The sequence below is a fragment of the Boleophthalmus pectinirostris genome, unplaced genomic scaffold (assembly GCF_026225935.1).
Source record: "Boleophthalmus pectinirostris isolate CB_2022bp ecotype Guang Dong unplaced genomic scaffold, ASM2622593v1 HiC_scaffold_9, whole genome shotgun sequence".
NCBI classification, from domain to species: domain Eukaryota; kingdom Metazoa; phylum Chordata; class Actinopteri; order Gobiiformes; family Gobiidae; genus Boleophthalmus; species Boleophthalmus pectinirostris.
The window spans coordinates 20,990,702-21,005,437 of NW_026571541.1; the positions used below are offsets into that span (position 1 = coordinate 20,990,702).

General features: G+C 38.3%; 1 protein-coding gene across 1 annotated transcript; it reads left to right on the forward strand.

Annotated features, from left to right (window-relative positions):
- Window positions 1–6,803: 6,803 nt before the first annotated feature.
- Window positions 6,804–13,645, forward strand: ankk1 (ankyrin repeat and kinase domain containing 1). The gene is given in 8 exon segments (XM_055147897.1): window positions 6,804–7,164; window positions 7,444–7,726; window positions 8,292–8,443; window positions 8,728–8,777; window positions 8,955–9,110; window positions 10,730–10,830; window positions 11,322–11,605; window positions 11,681–13,645. Coding segments are annotated over 8 exon segments (2,235 nt in total). The 5' UTR covers window positions 6,804–6,994; the 3' UTR covers window positions 12,720–13,645.
- The last annotated feature ends 1,091 nt before the right edge of the window (window positions 13,646–14,736 follow it).

The following is a 14,736-nucleotide window of genomic DNA, read 5'->3' on the forward strand; positions in this document are numbered from 1 at the left end:
TGATTTGCCTGGGCTTGGTGGTCTCTGTCCTGCTGCTCGTGGTGTGGTTGGCCTTCTGCCTCTTATCCGGCCCTCATTTGGACAGCAGCCCTGCCCTGCCCAGCTCCTCTGCCTCTCGCCTGTTGTGTGTGTCCACTGCGCCCAGATAGAGATGACTTGATCCTACCGTGACCAAGGAGGGCCCACTGCCAATTACGATGATCACATCCTCCCCACCGAAATAGCAGCAGACAATTACATTAGTCAACAGACAGTAGAGCAGTCAATCATATTAACTATAAAGTGAGAGAGGCGCAGGCCAGGATGCAGTCCAATTCACACCTCGTCTCATAGGTGACACAGCTGTGGCAGTCAGATTTCACACTTAACCACGAGCAGGCTATTATCGCTGAAATAAACAAAGGGACAAAGGGGAAAAGGAGCACCTTATTTTGTTCCTGTAGCAACCAATCAATATACTTTGCACTGCAGTAAGATTGATTACAAAGTATACACAATGTTGGGCAAAAGTTGAAATTTGAAAGTAGGCTCTTTAAGACGTAATATGAGTAATAGTGCAAAGAAGCCAAAAGTGCAGGTCAAGGCACTAGTTTTGTCTTCCAATGATAGAGATAAACTGCACAGACCTTTTATTTCTTACAAATAAATGTTTCTTTCAGAGGGGCATAATAGAATAAAAAACAGAGCTTTTCCCAAAACTGTTATTTTCAGGGAGAGAAATAGTGAGTATTACTGTACTATTGTATCTGTAGCTCAAAACTATTAGACCTACGGTGACCTGTGCCTCTTGGTTGTACAGCCATTTAGACATCTGTCTCTCATTCAACTATTTTTTTTTTTTTTTCCATGAATGCCACATTCATGCAAAGAAATCAAGACTATTGAGGAATACTGATATTCAGGTTTGCAATTACAGTTGCACATGGTCATTGTATATTACTGTAGTTTTTAATCATGATTTGTTTTGAGGTGGTCACCCTAATTGGACCTTTACAATGATCCACAATAAAAACAACTACTACTTAGTTCTTCATCTGTTTAAATGATCATTTAGAATGGAAAGTGAAACATATAGGGTCACTGTACATACATTTTGAAAATCATTAGGGTTAGTTCGTGGCCTACATGATTGATGACTTTCCCAATGCTCCCCTGTTCTGATCCTTTGACTGGGATCTTTATTGACTCATAATCATGCTTTGAATTTCATTTGAATCTTTCACAATGGTATGAATAAAGTCATTTCACAATGAACAAGAAGAAAAACAATGTATTATTTATTGCATTTTCAAACCTCATTGGCTTTCATCCATTTTCTAGCACAAATTATTTTCTTACAGTCCATTGCAGCACATTGCAGTTAGCTCTCACTCTTGTACGCTCCAATCCCTGTACCTTCCATGTTTATTATTCAGCTAGTGGTTGAAATATCTGCATAAGATAAGGATTTGATTAAAAACCATTCAGCACTCTTGAGAAATACATGGTACCAATTACTGTGGACATTCGTTCATACGCCAACCACCATGACTTGAGAATATGACTTAGAAGAACTAAATCTGTAAGCTGTACGAAGGCACAACAGAAGAAGCTGTTGGCTGTTAGTCTGGCTAACCTAGTGTGGTGGAGCCTGTTAATGCAATTGGGGCGACTTGTGTGTTGGTGCGGGTTTTCTCAATGAAGACAGACTGTTCCCCTTCAGGTAGCTTCTCAAGAATCTGGTCACGAGGGCCCACCAGTTTTCATTGGAACATCAATCCCAGAATACGTCTTAAATAATAGTGGGGGTAGTGGAGCATGAAACAGTTGCCGTCACCCTATGTTAAATTCATCTGTTATCTGTTCGTGTCCTCGCAGTCTAAGCAAGAGGGTGAAAGGGAATGTATAAAGTTTACAAAAGGTCGTACACACACAGAGAAGTTAGTCTTCTTTGAGATAAATAGAGAGATGTCTACAGTAGAGATATAACCTTACTTCTAGGACCATACCAATACAATGCCTAGTAGTAATTACTATTATTCAGGAGTCAAATGTTTGCAAAAAATTGACTCCTTTACTGTTAAAACCATGTTTATTTATCCAGACCTACGGTTCTCAGGCAGGGCACACGTATTTTAGTGCTATCAACTGAGATTACATTTACCCCAGATAAAATCAGATCATTAAACGTTGAAGGGTAATTCACCTCTGTAGGATTAGGTTGCAGGCAGGATAATGCTTACTAAGGATGCGATAATAAACAATGATATTGTTTATCATGATAAAAATACTAGGCAATAATCATTTGTGAGATATTTTATATAACTGTGATCGCATTGTAAAAATGTGCAGGAAAAATCTACTTATCTATCTTGACCTTTGCTGGATCATAGTTGTTTTCACAAATAACAAAGTTCAGTTATATAAAAATGGTTTAAACTTGGAACTTATTCATAAAAAAATTTATTATTCATATCCACAACATTTTTAAACTGTCAGCAACTTTAATAATTCTTGTGATATGATTGTGATAACCAGGACACAAAATTACCCCATGCCTAATGCCTGCCTTGGTGCAAATCAAGAGTCCCTGCACCTATTCAATGAAGCAAAAAATATGCAAAAAAACATAATAATAATAATTAGTGCTGTCATGCGATTAAAAAAATTGAGAGATTAATTAATTATGATCTGTAATTAATTAATCTAATTAATCTAATTTTAATCTCACCTAAAAATTGCTGAGAAAAGCCTTCAATTTGAGGTATTTTCATTTAAATTCATTATTACATTATTGTGGCAGATCAAAAGACTGATCTAGAACAAAAAAAAGTGACTTTATAAAGTCATTTATTGTTTAACAAATCTCTCCAAATTGGTTGTTGAGTCCAAGTCTCCATGAATATGAAACTGTTTGCTGTAAAGTAGCAAAGACAAGGAAATCTGAACATAATAACTTTTGTCTAAAGACAATAAAAAGTCCAGTCTTTCCTTAACCATATTAAAAATATTACTGATAGAGAAATGCTTTATATATGAGATCACTGGTTTTAGTCCTTGTTTTAGTCCTGGTTTAGACCTGCTTTAGTCCTACTTTAGTCCTAGTTAAGTCCTGGAATGGATTAATCCTGGTTTTAGTCCTGGTGTTAGTTCTGGTTTAGTGCTGGTTTAGTGCTGGTTTAGTCCTGGTTTAGTCCTGGTTTAGACCTGGTTTAGACCTGGTTTTAGTTCTGGTTTTAGTTCTGGTTTTAGTTCTGGTTTAGTCCTGGACTGGATTAGTCCTGGTTTTAGTCTTGGTGTTAGTTCTGGTTTAGAGGCTCACAGGAGGAAGCGCGGAGAAAACACGATCCACACGCGGCTCACGGGAGCACGTCGGTGTCCGCGCAGTAACTATGGAAGGAAATGTGGTCTGCGCGTTCTCAGGTTAATGACGATGATGAAGGTGTGTGTTTGTTTGTGTTTGTGTGTGTTTGTGTGTGTGTGTTTGTGTGCGTGTCCCCTCATGTGGCAGGTCACTATAGGACAGTAGTGCAGACATCATGAGCCTATGCAGGTTGTTTTCACCAGTGACATTTAAGTTGTAGGCGATTTTATATTTATTTTCTTTTATATTTCACGTCGGGAGAATAATTTCCAAGACACGAATGTGTTTTTACCTGTGCACTGCTGACTCTGTTCTACTGGCTCTTCGACCTCGTCCATTGTGCGACTGACGCCGCCAACGTGAACATGACGTTTACGTCGCTCTTACTGTTTCCGGCAATGAGTGGAATTACCGAAATAAAAAAATGTATAAATGTGTTGGGGTGAGGGAAGTCTGGGAGTGTGTGTGCGACCCGGCCCCGGATGCGGACGAAAATGGATGTGTGTGTGTGTTGTGTGTGTGTGTGTGTGTGTGTTGTTGTTGTCCCAACAACACATAAAAACAGGTTTTATAATAAAGCAACTCGCATACAGAAACACTAAAGTTAGAGATTGAAAAATTAGATTAACGCGATTAAAAAACATAACGCGCTAAATATGACTGTAATTAATTAATCGCAATTAACGCGATAATTTGACACCCCTAATAATAATACAATATTTGAACTAGAAGAAAAAATAGTAAGACAGTAAATTTCATGGGATATTGACAAGAGCCAAATTGTGTTAAATAGACAACCAGGATAAAGCATGTCCAATACTTAAATATGTTATTTCATTCATGTTGTACCTCATTGTGATATGTCCTCAACTGCACTGCTGTACATAGATTAGGCTTTCACTTTGAACTGGTACAACACATGTAAAATGCAAATGACTCTTAACCTTCAAATCCTTGTGAGCACCACTTATTAATGAAAAAAAAAAAAAAACACCAGCTCATGTCCTGAAAATCAAAATACTGAACAAAGTGTGACCTTTGCACAACCAGAAGTGAAGCAACTCCACTGATAAGACCTGTTCTAGCTCCCAAATGAGAGCCGGAGATTAAAAACCAAAATCCTAATGATCCAGATTTACAGTTTGAACAATATAGAAGACAAAGACGAACAGAGGGCACCCTGTGAGAGCCGCTCACAGTGGTGTAAGGTTATGGGGGAGATTTGCGTCAGACCCTCAGCAGGAGCCATATTGAATCTAAATGTGCTGTGTGCCAAGAATGAAGAAACCCATAGGAGGAAGTGATTCTGACAGTGAATATTTATGTGATGGCCTTTCTAAACATTCAAGTTCATCTTCTCCAGCTAACATCACAACAAAATAGTCCTTGCATCCCCCAGATAAATTTAGCAGGTAAAAAGGGGTTGAGTGGCGGTAAAATATAACCGACAGGGCCATAAAGCGAGCAGCACGTGGGACTAAAAAGAGAAGGTGGCAGAGGACATTGTACATTGTTGTTTCCTCATCCTGGTAATGAGATCCATATTACCCTAATCCTCCCTGCAAAACCCACAACATCAAAATCTCAGAGCTCAATGTCCCCGCCCTCCCCCTCCCCTTAATCATCTGCAGAGACAGAAATCCTTGACTTTAAGTGAAAGTGAAAGGGGAATAAACGCCTGCATACAGAGAGAGGGTATAAGTAGTCTTAGAGGTGCTTAATAGGGATGAATTCTAAACCCGATGAATAGTAGTAGAGTTGGCACAACTAAACTGCAAAGGAATTCGAAGTGCACGCACAATGAGCAAAGCAATACATCATTTGTAAAGGTCAATAAAAACATTAGCGTTGGCAGAAAGGCAATATAAAAGATGCACAATGTTTAGTGTGAGATTGCTGAGGACTCAGGATGTCTACAACATTTATATCAGGCACAGTTGAAGAGTTGCCAAGCTGCTAACTAAATTGGCAATTATTTCTCCGTTCTTCACAGTTATCTTGCTGTCAACATTTTAGAGGCTCACGCTTTTTGTTCCATATACTTCAAAGATTTGGAATGGGGAACTTTCACAGCAGGTGACATAATTTCAGTAAAACTAGAAATAATGTTCAACTCTGAAACAGAAGATACATTTAAAAATGTACGACCTCCGTGTGCTCTTATTATATTTGACTAGTTTTATTGCAGGACTAGCACACCTAATTGTGGCTTTATTTTATATTTGTACTGTATTTTATATGTGTATTTTGCAGTGGTTTAGAAACAAGAATATATATTCCATTGCATTTGACCTACAGTCTGACAGCTCAGTAGGTGACTGTCATACCCAGGGACCAGATTTTGAGCTGTTTGATCAGGACCACATAGCTAAAGGATTAACCAGGAGGAAATCTACCCAGACACACTGAGAACAAGCCAGTTACATAGACTTATAAGCATTACAAGCAACTGACATTTTGTTCTTGAATTCTTATATTGGTCACTATATTGTTTTAATTAATTTGTTTATTAATTATGGTGAATATATATTGTGTTGTATTTGTATTTTGTAATTGTATATGTATCATTATCTGTGTAGTTACAAATGGCTTTGCACTAAGATAGTCAGGCATGTGTGGAATTCAGTATTCTACGTGTCAGACTTCCATTCACACACAATAACTACACGTGACACTGCAGTTCTGCCTGTAAACCCTAAACTATTCAGACTATTCAATCTGTGGAACTCACTGTCATACTCACATACACCCCTCCCCCCCACACACACACATACAGGAGCACTTTTGTCTTGCTGAGGCGTTATGCTGGTGTTTACAGGGTTAAGTGTAGTGCAATAGGCCTGAATGCCTCATTAGGCTGTTCATTCACTGCACACACAAATTACAATTAGAGCCAGTGCATACATAGTAATATTCAGTATCTAATACTATGCAACAGTTTACCTCAACACAATAATAGTTGCTCAGGAGTAAAAATGAAACAGTATGGAATTTCAACGGTATGACAGGATACCAAGTGTGTATGCAATACAATAGTACCTCTTACCTATGAAGGTTTTGTATGTAATATAGCACTCCTTGTTTATGCTCTACTTGCTGTGCTGACATTTGGGGAAACGGAGCAATTATCACAGAAAAACAAGTAACCTATAGGTCTATAGGGAAGGACAGACACACATGGATTTTGATAGACTTCATACTGTTACTTGTTATTTACATTGTTTTGTGACCTATTTATTATTCTCACAACATGGATACTGCAGCATTTTAATACAGCAGTATATTTTACCAGTTATTGGCCTATCCCTACTCATGAGTCAGAAAGATGATAAAGAATGAAAACAGAAAGTTGGGTCACCAGTCTCAGTAGGCTCTAAACCTGCTTGGTGACATTGTTCACTAAACTTGTTTTTTTACGCTCCTCCCCATGATTCACAGCATTGCCAAGTCTCTATTAGTTAGTACACATGTCTCTACAGGGCTCACTACCTCTACTGGATTTAATATTGTTGTCTGGAGAAGAAAGGCTAGAGCTTTTTATACTGTAGATGCCGGGCAGAAGAGTAAAGCTCCTTTACATGTGTAGGCCTAGTGACTGAGTGTAAAGAAGCAGTATCAGCTTGTACAAAGTGGGCGCAGTGCTTTGTACTCATGGAGCACTTGAACCCATCTCTCGGGCAGCTCAGAGACTTCAAGAAAGACGATTTTGAGACAGACTGGATTAAGGTGTCGGAATGCAGATTTGGCCAGGTGTACCAAGCAAAGCTGAAAATGTGGCGGGAAAAGTGTGCTGTGAAGACCATTGACAGACAGTCTTGGAGGTGAGGCAGTAATACGTGGATTGGTATGTTTTGAATGAATACTATTCAAATGTCTACTCTTGTGGTTTCTAAATTATTCTTCAATTATTTATTTAGGAATTATTTTTATTTATATAGGAAAATATGTCTTCCTTGTTCTTTAATGTGTTATTTTATAAATAACTTCTGAAATACAAGCCATATTGGCTCCAGCTACATGTGACCGCTGACCCCCTTAAGATGAGGATGACTGAACTAATGCTTTTCTCATAATTATTATCCAATGTTTTTCCTTGATAGACAAATAATCAATGAAGTGTCAGGGATTGCAAAAGTGAAATTCAAGTACCTGGTGTCCGTGTACGGCCTGTGCAGCGAGGCAACTGGCATAGTGATGGAATACATGAGTAATGGTTCCCTCAACAATCTGCTGGCAAGCCACACACTGACATGGCCAAAGAAGTTCCAGATGATTCACGAGACATCCATGGGCATGAATTTCCTTCACAGCATCAAACCACCATTACTCCACCTCAACCTGAAGACGTCAAACCTCCTGCTGGACGATCATCTCCATGTCAAGGTCAGTGGCAAAGGAAGATGACCCTGTATTACACCCTGTATTACAAAGGTAGAGGTGACTGGGTTTACAGATGTTTTAGAGCATGTGTTTACTGTTCAAAACAGTCTATCAGACTAACTGTACATTTTCTCTATAACCTTTCCAAAATATCTACCCAGTCAGCAATTATGATTTCAGCTCACAGTAAACCCACTGTATACCCAATCCTACAGAAATTGTATTACTGTTTGACCTTCACCAGACAAAAGGCATTTCCCAGTGATAAAATGTAACAACCATGGCTGTTTATATATTGCATTTGTGCTCATCCTCCGTAAGTGCATAAGTAAAGGGTCATGGTCATTATCCCTGAGGCCAAAGGGGTTTAGTTGACTGATGGTACTACTCCATATAAAATGGTCGTGAATAATGTATTTTTAAACAATATTGAGTAGTTGAGACAAAGTTCTCCTTTCAATATTTTTTTAACAAATATTCTTGCCTGCACTGCATAAATCTGCTAATATCTCTCTCTATTCCAGTGTGATGTATGTAAATTCTAATCTTCACTGTCGCACCAAAACAGATTTCAGATTTCAGTTTAATCCGCTGGGATAAGAGTCTGAGCAAGAAGTCGTTTATGGAGCACCTGACAGCCAGAGGGAACATAAGTTACATCCCTCCTGAGACATTCACTACCAGCCCTGAGCCTCCTGGAACTGCCTTCGATGTGTACAGGTGACTTTCCAAGGACACTCCGCCATCAAAACTCACTGCTTTTACACCCTAGCTCCTCACTTCACAATTCACTCTACAGCCTAACCATTTAAATCCATTACATGCCCTCCAGACATTTTACGAGACAATGTTATCAATCCTCTGCCTTACTTTCCATTCTAAATGTATTAATATAACATTTGAGATATAACTGGTAGTGTCATTTATCTCAAAAGAGTCATGTAGAATCCATTTAGAGCAGCAGTTGGTATAAACTGTGTGCTTGTCTCTGCTTTACATTCCAGCTTTGGAGTGGTGATGTGGGAAATCCTGACTCAGCAAAAACCATATGCAGGTTAGTTTTCATTCATTTCATACTTACACATTGCCCAGAATTCCGCATAACGTAAACCAGGAAAGAGGTTTATTTTATTCTGAGCATAAACAGTGTCCTAGCCTTGGAGGGTTTAAGAAGTAATGTACAGCAATGAAATATGCAGGAGTATTGGAGCAACCTTGCTGTGTTTTTCAGGGAGCAGTGTGACGACAGTGCTCGTGCAGGTGGCACAGGGGAAGAGGCCCAGTCTGGAGATTCTACCTGAACATAAACCACAGGAGTGTGAGCCCCTCATCAGCATCATGCAACAGTGCTGGGACCAGGACCAAAGCAAGAGACCACCATTCTCAGGTGAGTCCCATCATGTCTCAGGTAGAAAAGGTGTAAAAACACTGACATATTGTTGACATAAATACTTTTAGGGACTGAATGTGAGAATGTGAGAGTGAATATATATATATATATATATATATATATATATATATATATATATATATATATATATATATATATATATATATATATATATATATATATATATATATATATATATATATATATATATATATATATATATGGGTGAGTTACGACTAAGTGACTAACAGGCAATTTTGAAGAGAGTACAACTCCTTGTACAAAGCCTTGAACTTATAACAGCCACACAAACAGAAGTGTCTAAACCAGAACTAGAGAAACTGCTGTATTTGTGCCTCTCTCTGCAGTAGATTAGATTAGATAGACTACAGTTATAGTTTGCTCACTGGCCTCTCCAAACAGCTGCTCCTACAACTATAGACATCAGGGACCAGAGTAGAGTAAGGACTAAACATGAGGAAACAGTGTTTCAAATTTATGCAGCTAAAATATAGATTTTTTTTTTCTGAAGATATGAGACAGGCCTCTACTGTGACATTTTTCAAATTTAGGTTCAAAACAGTTCTGCTTTTTCAATGAATTTATCTGCACGCATCTCTATTATGTGTAATTTTAGTATGATCTGTATTGTAAGGATTTTCTTATTTTAATTTCAAATGTAGTTTTAACACACCGCTATTATGCTTCATCCCACCCCTCCATGAACATCACCTGACACTGGCAGCACTGCTGTTACTTCAAAATACACATCAAAAGAAATAAGGCATTTTCATTTCATTTTCATCTATATATCGTTTTTCATATGTTTTGAGACATAAATTTAAAAATACTACTTTGCACTGCCTCTTCGCAATAGTCCCAAGAGGGAAAGGCAGTATGGGTGTAAATTAGAAATACTTCCCCAGAGTGGGAGTATTTTTATATATTCACAGTTGAACATGTGTGGGAAGAGCTGGTGCCTTTCAGTGGTCCCTGCTTGATCCACTGATATCTCATTTACTGGGCCTCTATAATCAATAAACATTTGTAAGTCTGAACATGAAATACAAATGGAATAAAGTAACAGGTCACTTATGGGCATGGATGTATTTGATTTAACAGATTGACTTAGAGGGCTGTAAGAGAGAGCCCTGCATGTAATGCCTGAGTGAACCTGTAAAAGCAACAGAGATTAATCCCTTTACATTGGAGCATCTGGATCACCTTTGTTTAAACAGTAATTTATTGACTTAAGAAGCTATGAATACTAATGCAAGCCAGGTTTTTCCATAAACAACACCAGTCATGCCCTATTTTTGAACATTTTTCTTTTTATTTCAGCAAGACATTAATAGTTTTGATTTGCTAATTATTTAGAGGAGTAACTCAGTTTAGATAAGCAAAATTGATTTTTAATGTGCTGAATAAACATACCAAAATGGCTATTATCGAACTCCAGATCCAACAGCCAGGATAGTTTTAGTTTGAAGCTTGGATACACAGGCATCTAGGATTCAGTTTATTCCAAATAATATGCACTAGTGCACAATGAGGAAATTAGCTTGCAAAATTTCCCCAATCAAAATGACATTGCATGGTAACATCTTTGTTTTCAGACACTGTAGTGAAAACTGAGGCTCTCAGTGAAGTCCTGATGATCCCTGGTCCTGTGAAAAATGGAGGAGTGAATCCATGGATTGTTCCACCTGCTCCTAAGGTTAGTTTATTTATTCAGTTTTTTGTGAAGGCAATATGACATTTTCTGTCATGGCTGTGAAATAGCATTCTGTAAAATACTTCAGTAAGGCACTAAATACTAGAGTTCAAATTGTGTTTGACAAATATGTTCTTTTTTACAACTTGTAATGACTAATGTCACAGCTACTAACTTTCTCTTTATTTTTCTTCCCCTTTCAGATGCCTGACCTCCCCTCAGGTAGACACGGGGCTCGAGCACGATGTAATATCATGCTCAATGCAGTACAAAGCCTGAAGGGATGACATTTAAAAGTGCTATTTACAATGCTGTCCCATTTTAATGTTACCTTTAGCACAGGAAAGACCATGAACCATCTATTAAAGAACAACACAGAGCCTTGTCTCCATTTTGTCTGAATACATTACATTAAACAGCACTCTTTGCCAGCCTAAAGAGCAGTTCACCTCAGTGTACAGAGTGTCATTAATATTCTATCCTCTTCACCTTAGTTGACCTCCTTCATTTAACCACAAATAACATATCTTTTCACAGATGATCGCTATGGCAAGGAGACCATTATTTCTCTTCTGTCCAAAAAGGATTTTGGCACTTTCAGAAAATCTGTGAGGAGAGAAGATGTGCGCAGACTGTTTTCAGAGAGGAAGAGTCTCCTGCACTACACTGTGGCCAGTGGAGATGCAGAGAGTGTTAAACGTGTGCTGAGTTTGGGTGCTGAGGTCAACTGTGAGACCTCTAAAGGCAGTACACCTCTTTGCATTGCTGTTATAAAAAGGTTTGTGTAAATAGTTCACACTACTAATTCTAATGAAAAGCTCTCATTACAAAACATAAAAAATGTTTATTACAGGTTTCATGACATTGTTTCATTGTTATTGGACCATGGAGCTGTCCCCACGGCTTCAGATGACGATCAGTGGACTGTGCTCCATTTTGCTGCTCAGAATGGAGATGACAGGACAGTGCGCCTCCTTCTGGACAAAGGGGCGGAGGCGGGGGCCAAAGAAAAGGCCGGATGGACACCTCTCCACTTGGCCTGTCAGAACGGGCACGAGGCTGTGGTACGTCTGCTGCTCACACGTATGTCAGACAAGGCAGTGGGAGGGCGGGAGGGGCGGGGGCGGACTCCTCTCCACCTGGCCTCAATCTATGGACATCTAAATATTATCAAGCTGCTCCTCACCAAAGGAGCGGACCCCAACGCTGCTGACGTCTCTCTCTCCACTGCCCTGCACTTGGCCTCAGAGGAGGGACACAACAGGGTGGTACGGCACCTGCTCAAGTGTGGGGCTAATATTGACAGTGCAGACAACAGAGGCTATACTCCACTTCACCTGGCTGCTATGAGGGGGCACACAGGCATCTGCAGGCAACTACTGTCAAACAAGGCCTGCCCTAACTCCAGGACTCTACAGGGCTGGACCCCCATGCACCTGGCTGCACTCAAAGGACATGAGGCCACTGTGACTGAGCTAAAGAGCCAGGGCGGGGCAGTGGATGAGCAGGGGGAGAAAGGATGGACACCTCTGCATCTCGCCTGTCATCAAAGTGAGTGTCTGGTGGTGGAAAAGCTCCTGGCGGCTGGAGCAAACCCCAACATGGCAGAGGACAGTGAGGGCTGGACCCCCCTTCATGTGGCCTGTACCAGTGTGAGCTTCCCCTGCGTCCTACACCTGATTTCACATGGTGCAGATGTGAATGTGTTGAGCAGTGGGAAAGTCACACCTCTCCATGTGGCAGCTAAGCACGGCTGTGTACCCATAGTCAAGGCTCTGCTGCTCAATGGGGCAAACACTTCTGCACTGGACTCATCAGGGTCCTCTGCCTTAACTGTGGCACAGAGGAACGACAAGTGGGAAATAGTGCAACTATTGGAGAAGAGATGCTAATCGCTCTGTGGCTCCCAAATCAACTAAACTCGTGTTACCTCCATCATAGTCTAGTTCTTAGTTTGCCTGAAGTACATCACTCAAATTTTTATGGAAGATGCTACAGGCAAAAATATTTTTCAATGTTTTTGTTTTTTGATCAGTTTGGTCAACATAGAAGCTTTTTATGTGGAAACGACAAAATCATCCAACCTGCACAGATGTTGCACTATTTCAGTGATTCAACTTTCATCCAAGTATAAATGGGAGGTTTTAAATTCAAAGTCTGTTCACTAAAATACAAGAATGATCCCTTCCATCCAATCTTGTACTAAAACCCAATTATGATGGATCATACAGAAAGATACGCTGTTGATATTTAATTCTAAGATGAACTTATTAAAGTTTTAACCCCATTTATTTATTTATTTATTTTTAGTACTTTTTATCCAGTTTACTCAAATACTAAATAAGACAAAATCTCCTCCTGTGTATTTAGAATCTAATATGTCAAAAAAATTAGGCAAGAAACTTAAATCTGGCTCTGTCCATTTTTCTAATTCATGTGTCCCAAATATGGCAGATCTTGGTCATTTGTTCACATAAAATGGATTATTATATGAAAACATAATATGATTATAAACTTGTAATACATTTTCCCACTTACTTTTATGTACATAAACCGCAGAAGATGTTTAAATTTATATCTCTAAATGTAAGATTACTATATTCTTCTGCAGTGTCTTACCTTAACATGACTTGTATTTACAGTAGGTTGCTGTGAATTATCAATGTTAAAGTAGGTAAAAAAGGTTTTATAAACAAAAAACAATTTTAAAGAGATATTTGAAAAACTACCCAGGAGAAAACAAATTACATTATTTGCCTTGTCCATGCTGTAATGAAATATATTCATGCCCCTTATTTATTAAACATGTTTATTCTCAAAATAAGCAAATTGTTTTGTTTTTTTTCTTTTCCTCATGGTTCTTCTCTACACTCACATTTAGCCCTGAGCACTCATACTCTTCATTTGCAAACCACTTTCATTCTTTGAAAACCTTTGCATGTGTGCTTCTGTTTTAGGATTTATTTTTTATTTTTTCTGACCTTGCCGTGAGCTGGTCTTGCTATTTTCAAAAACAGTTTAGCATTCCTATTGAATAAACGGATATAAAGTCTGTCCAGTCTGTCCAGTCTGTCTAGCTCTCTGCTGTATATTTGTGGGTAAACACTGGGATTATGTTGATGTGCAGCACTTTGCAGCTCTTTGCAACTCTTTTTTTTTTTTTTTTTCCTGAAATCACCCTATGTTAAAAAAGTGAATATAAAAGCAGATAGGTGGTTATAAAACTGCAGCAAGTGTGCTTATCCAAGGCTAGGAATGACCGACACAGGCTTGCACATTATTAGGCCTGGAAGACTTTCGTGGCACTATCATTTGACTGATCATCAGAGAAAAATTATTGAGCTGGGTATTATTAAATATCTCTTAAACCATCTCGGCCTGAAATGTGTCCACTTTATAACAGTGCAAAGTGCTGCTGAGGATAATTCTCTGAGTATAAACAAGATAAACTCTTCTCTAGTGAGTAAAGAGGGGAAATGGCACAGCTCAATTTGATTGTGTATATTTGACTAAGTAAATCATTCTGTTTACTGGCTGCTTTACTGTAGCACAATGATGAACAATTAAGACTCATTAAAAACAACACACTCATACACTGATTAAAAATAATAATAATAATAATAATGTTGCTGGATTTGCTTAAAAAAAAAAAATATATATATATATATATATATATGTTTAGGCTTCAACCTTATTCGATCCCCTCTACATATATATATATATATATATATATATATATATATATATATATATATATATATATATATATATATATACATATATATAATTTTTTTTTTCTTAGAACATGACTTTTTCATGTTGATGAAATGTGATCAAATCATGCTGAATACCCATATTTATGTTACCTTATCATGAAAATTTGCCTTTATTATTATTTTATTTTTTATG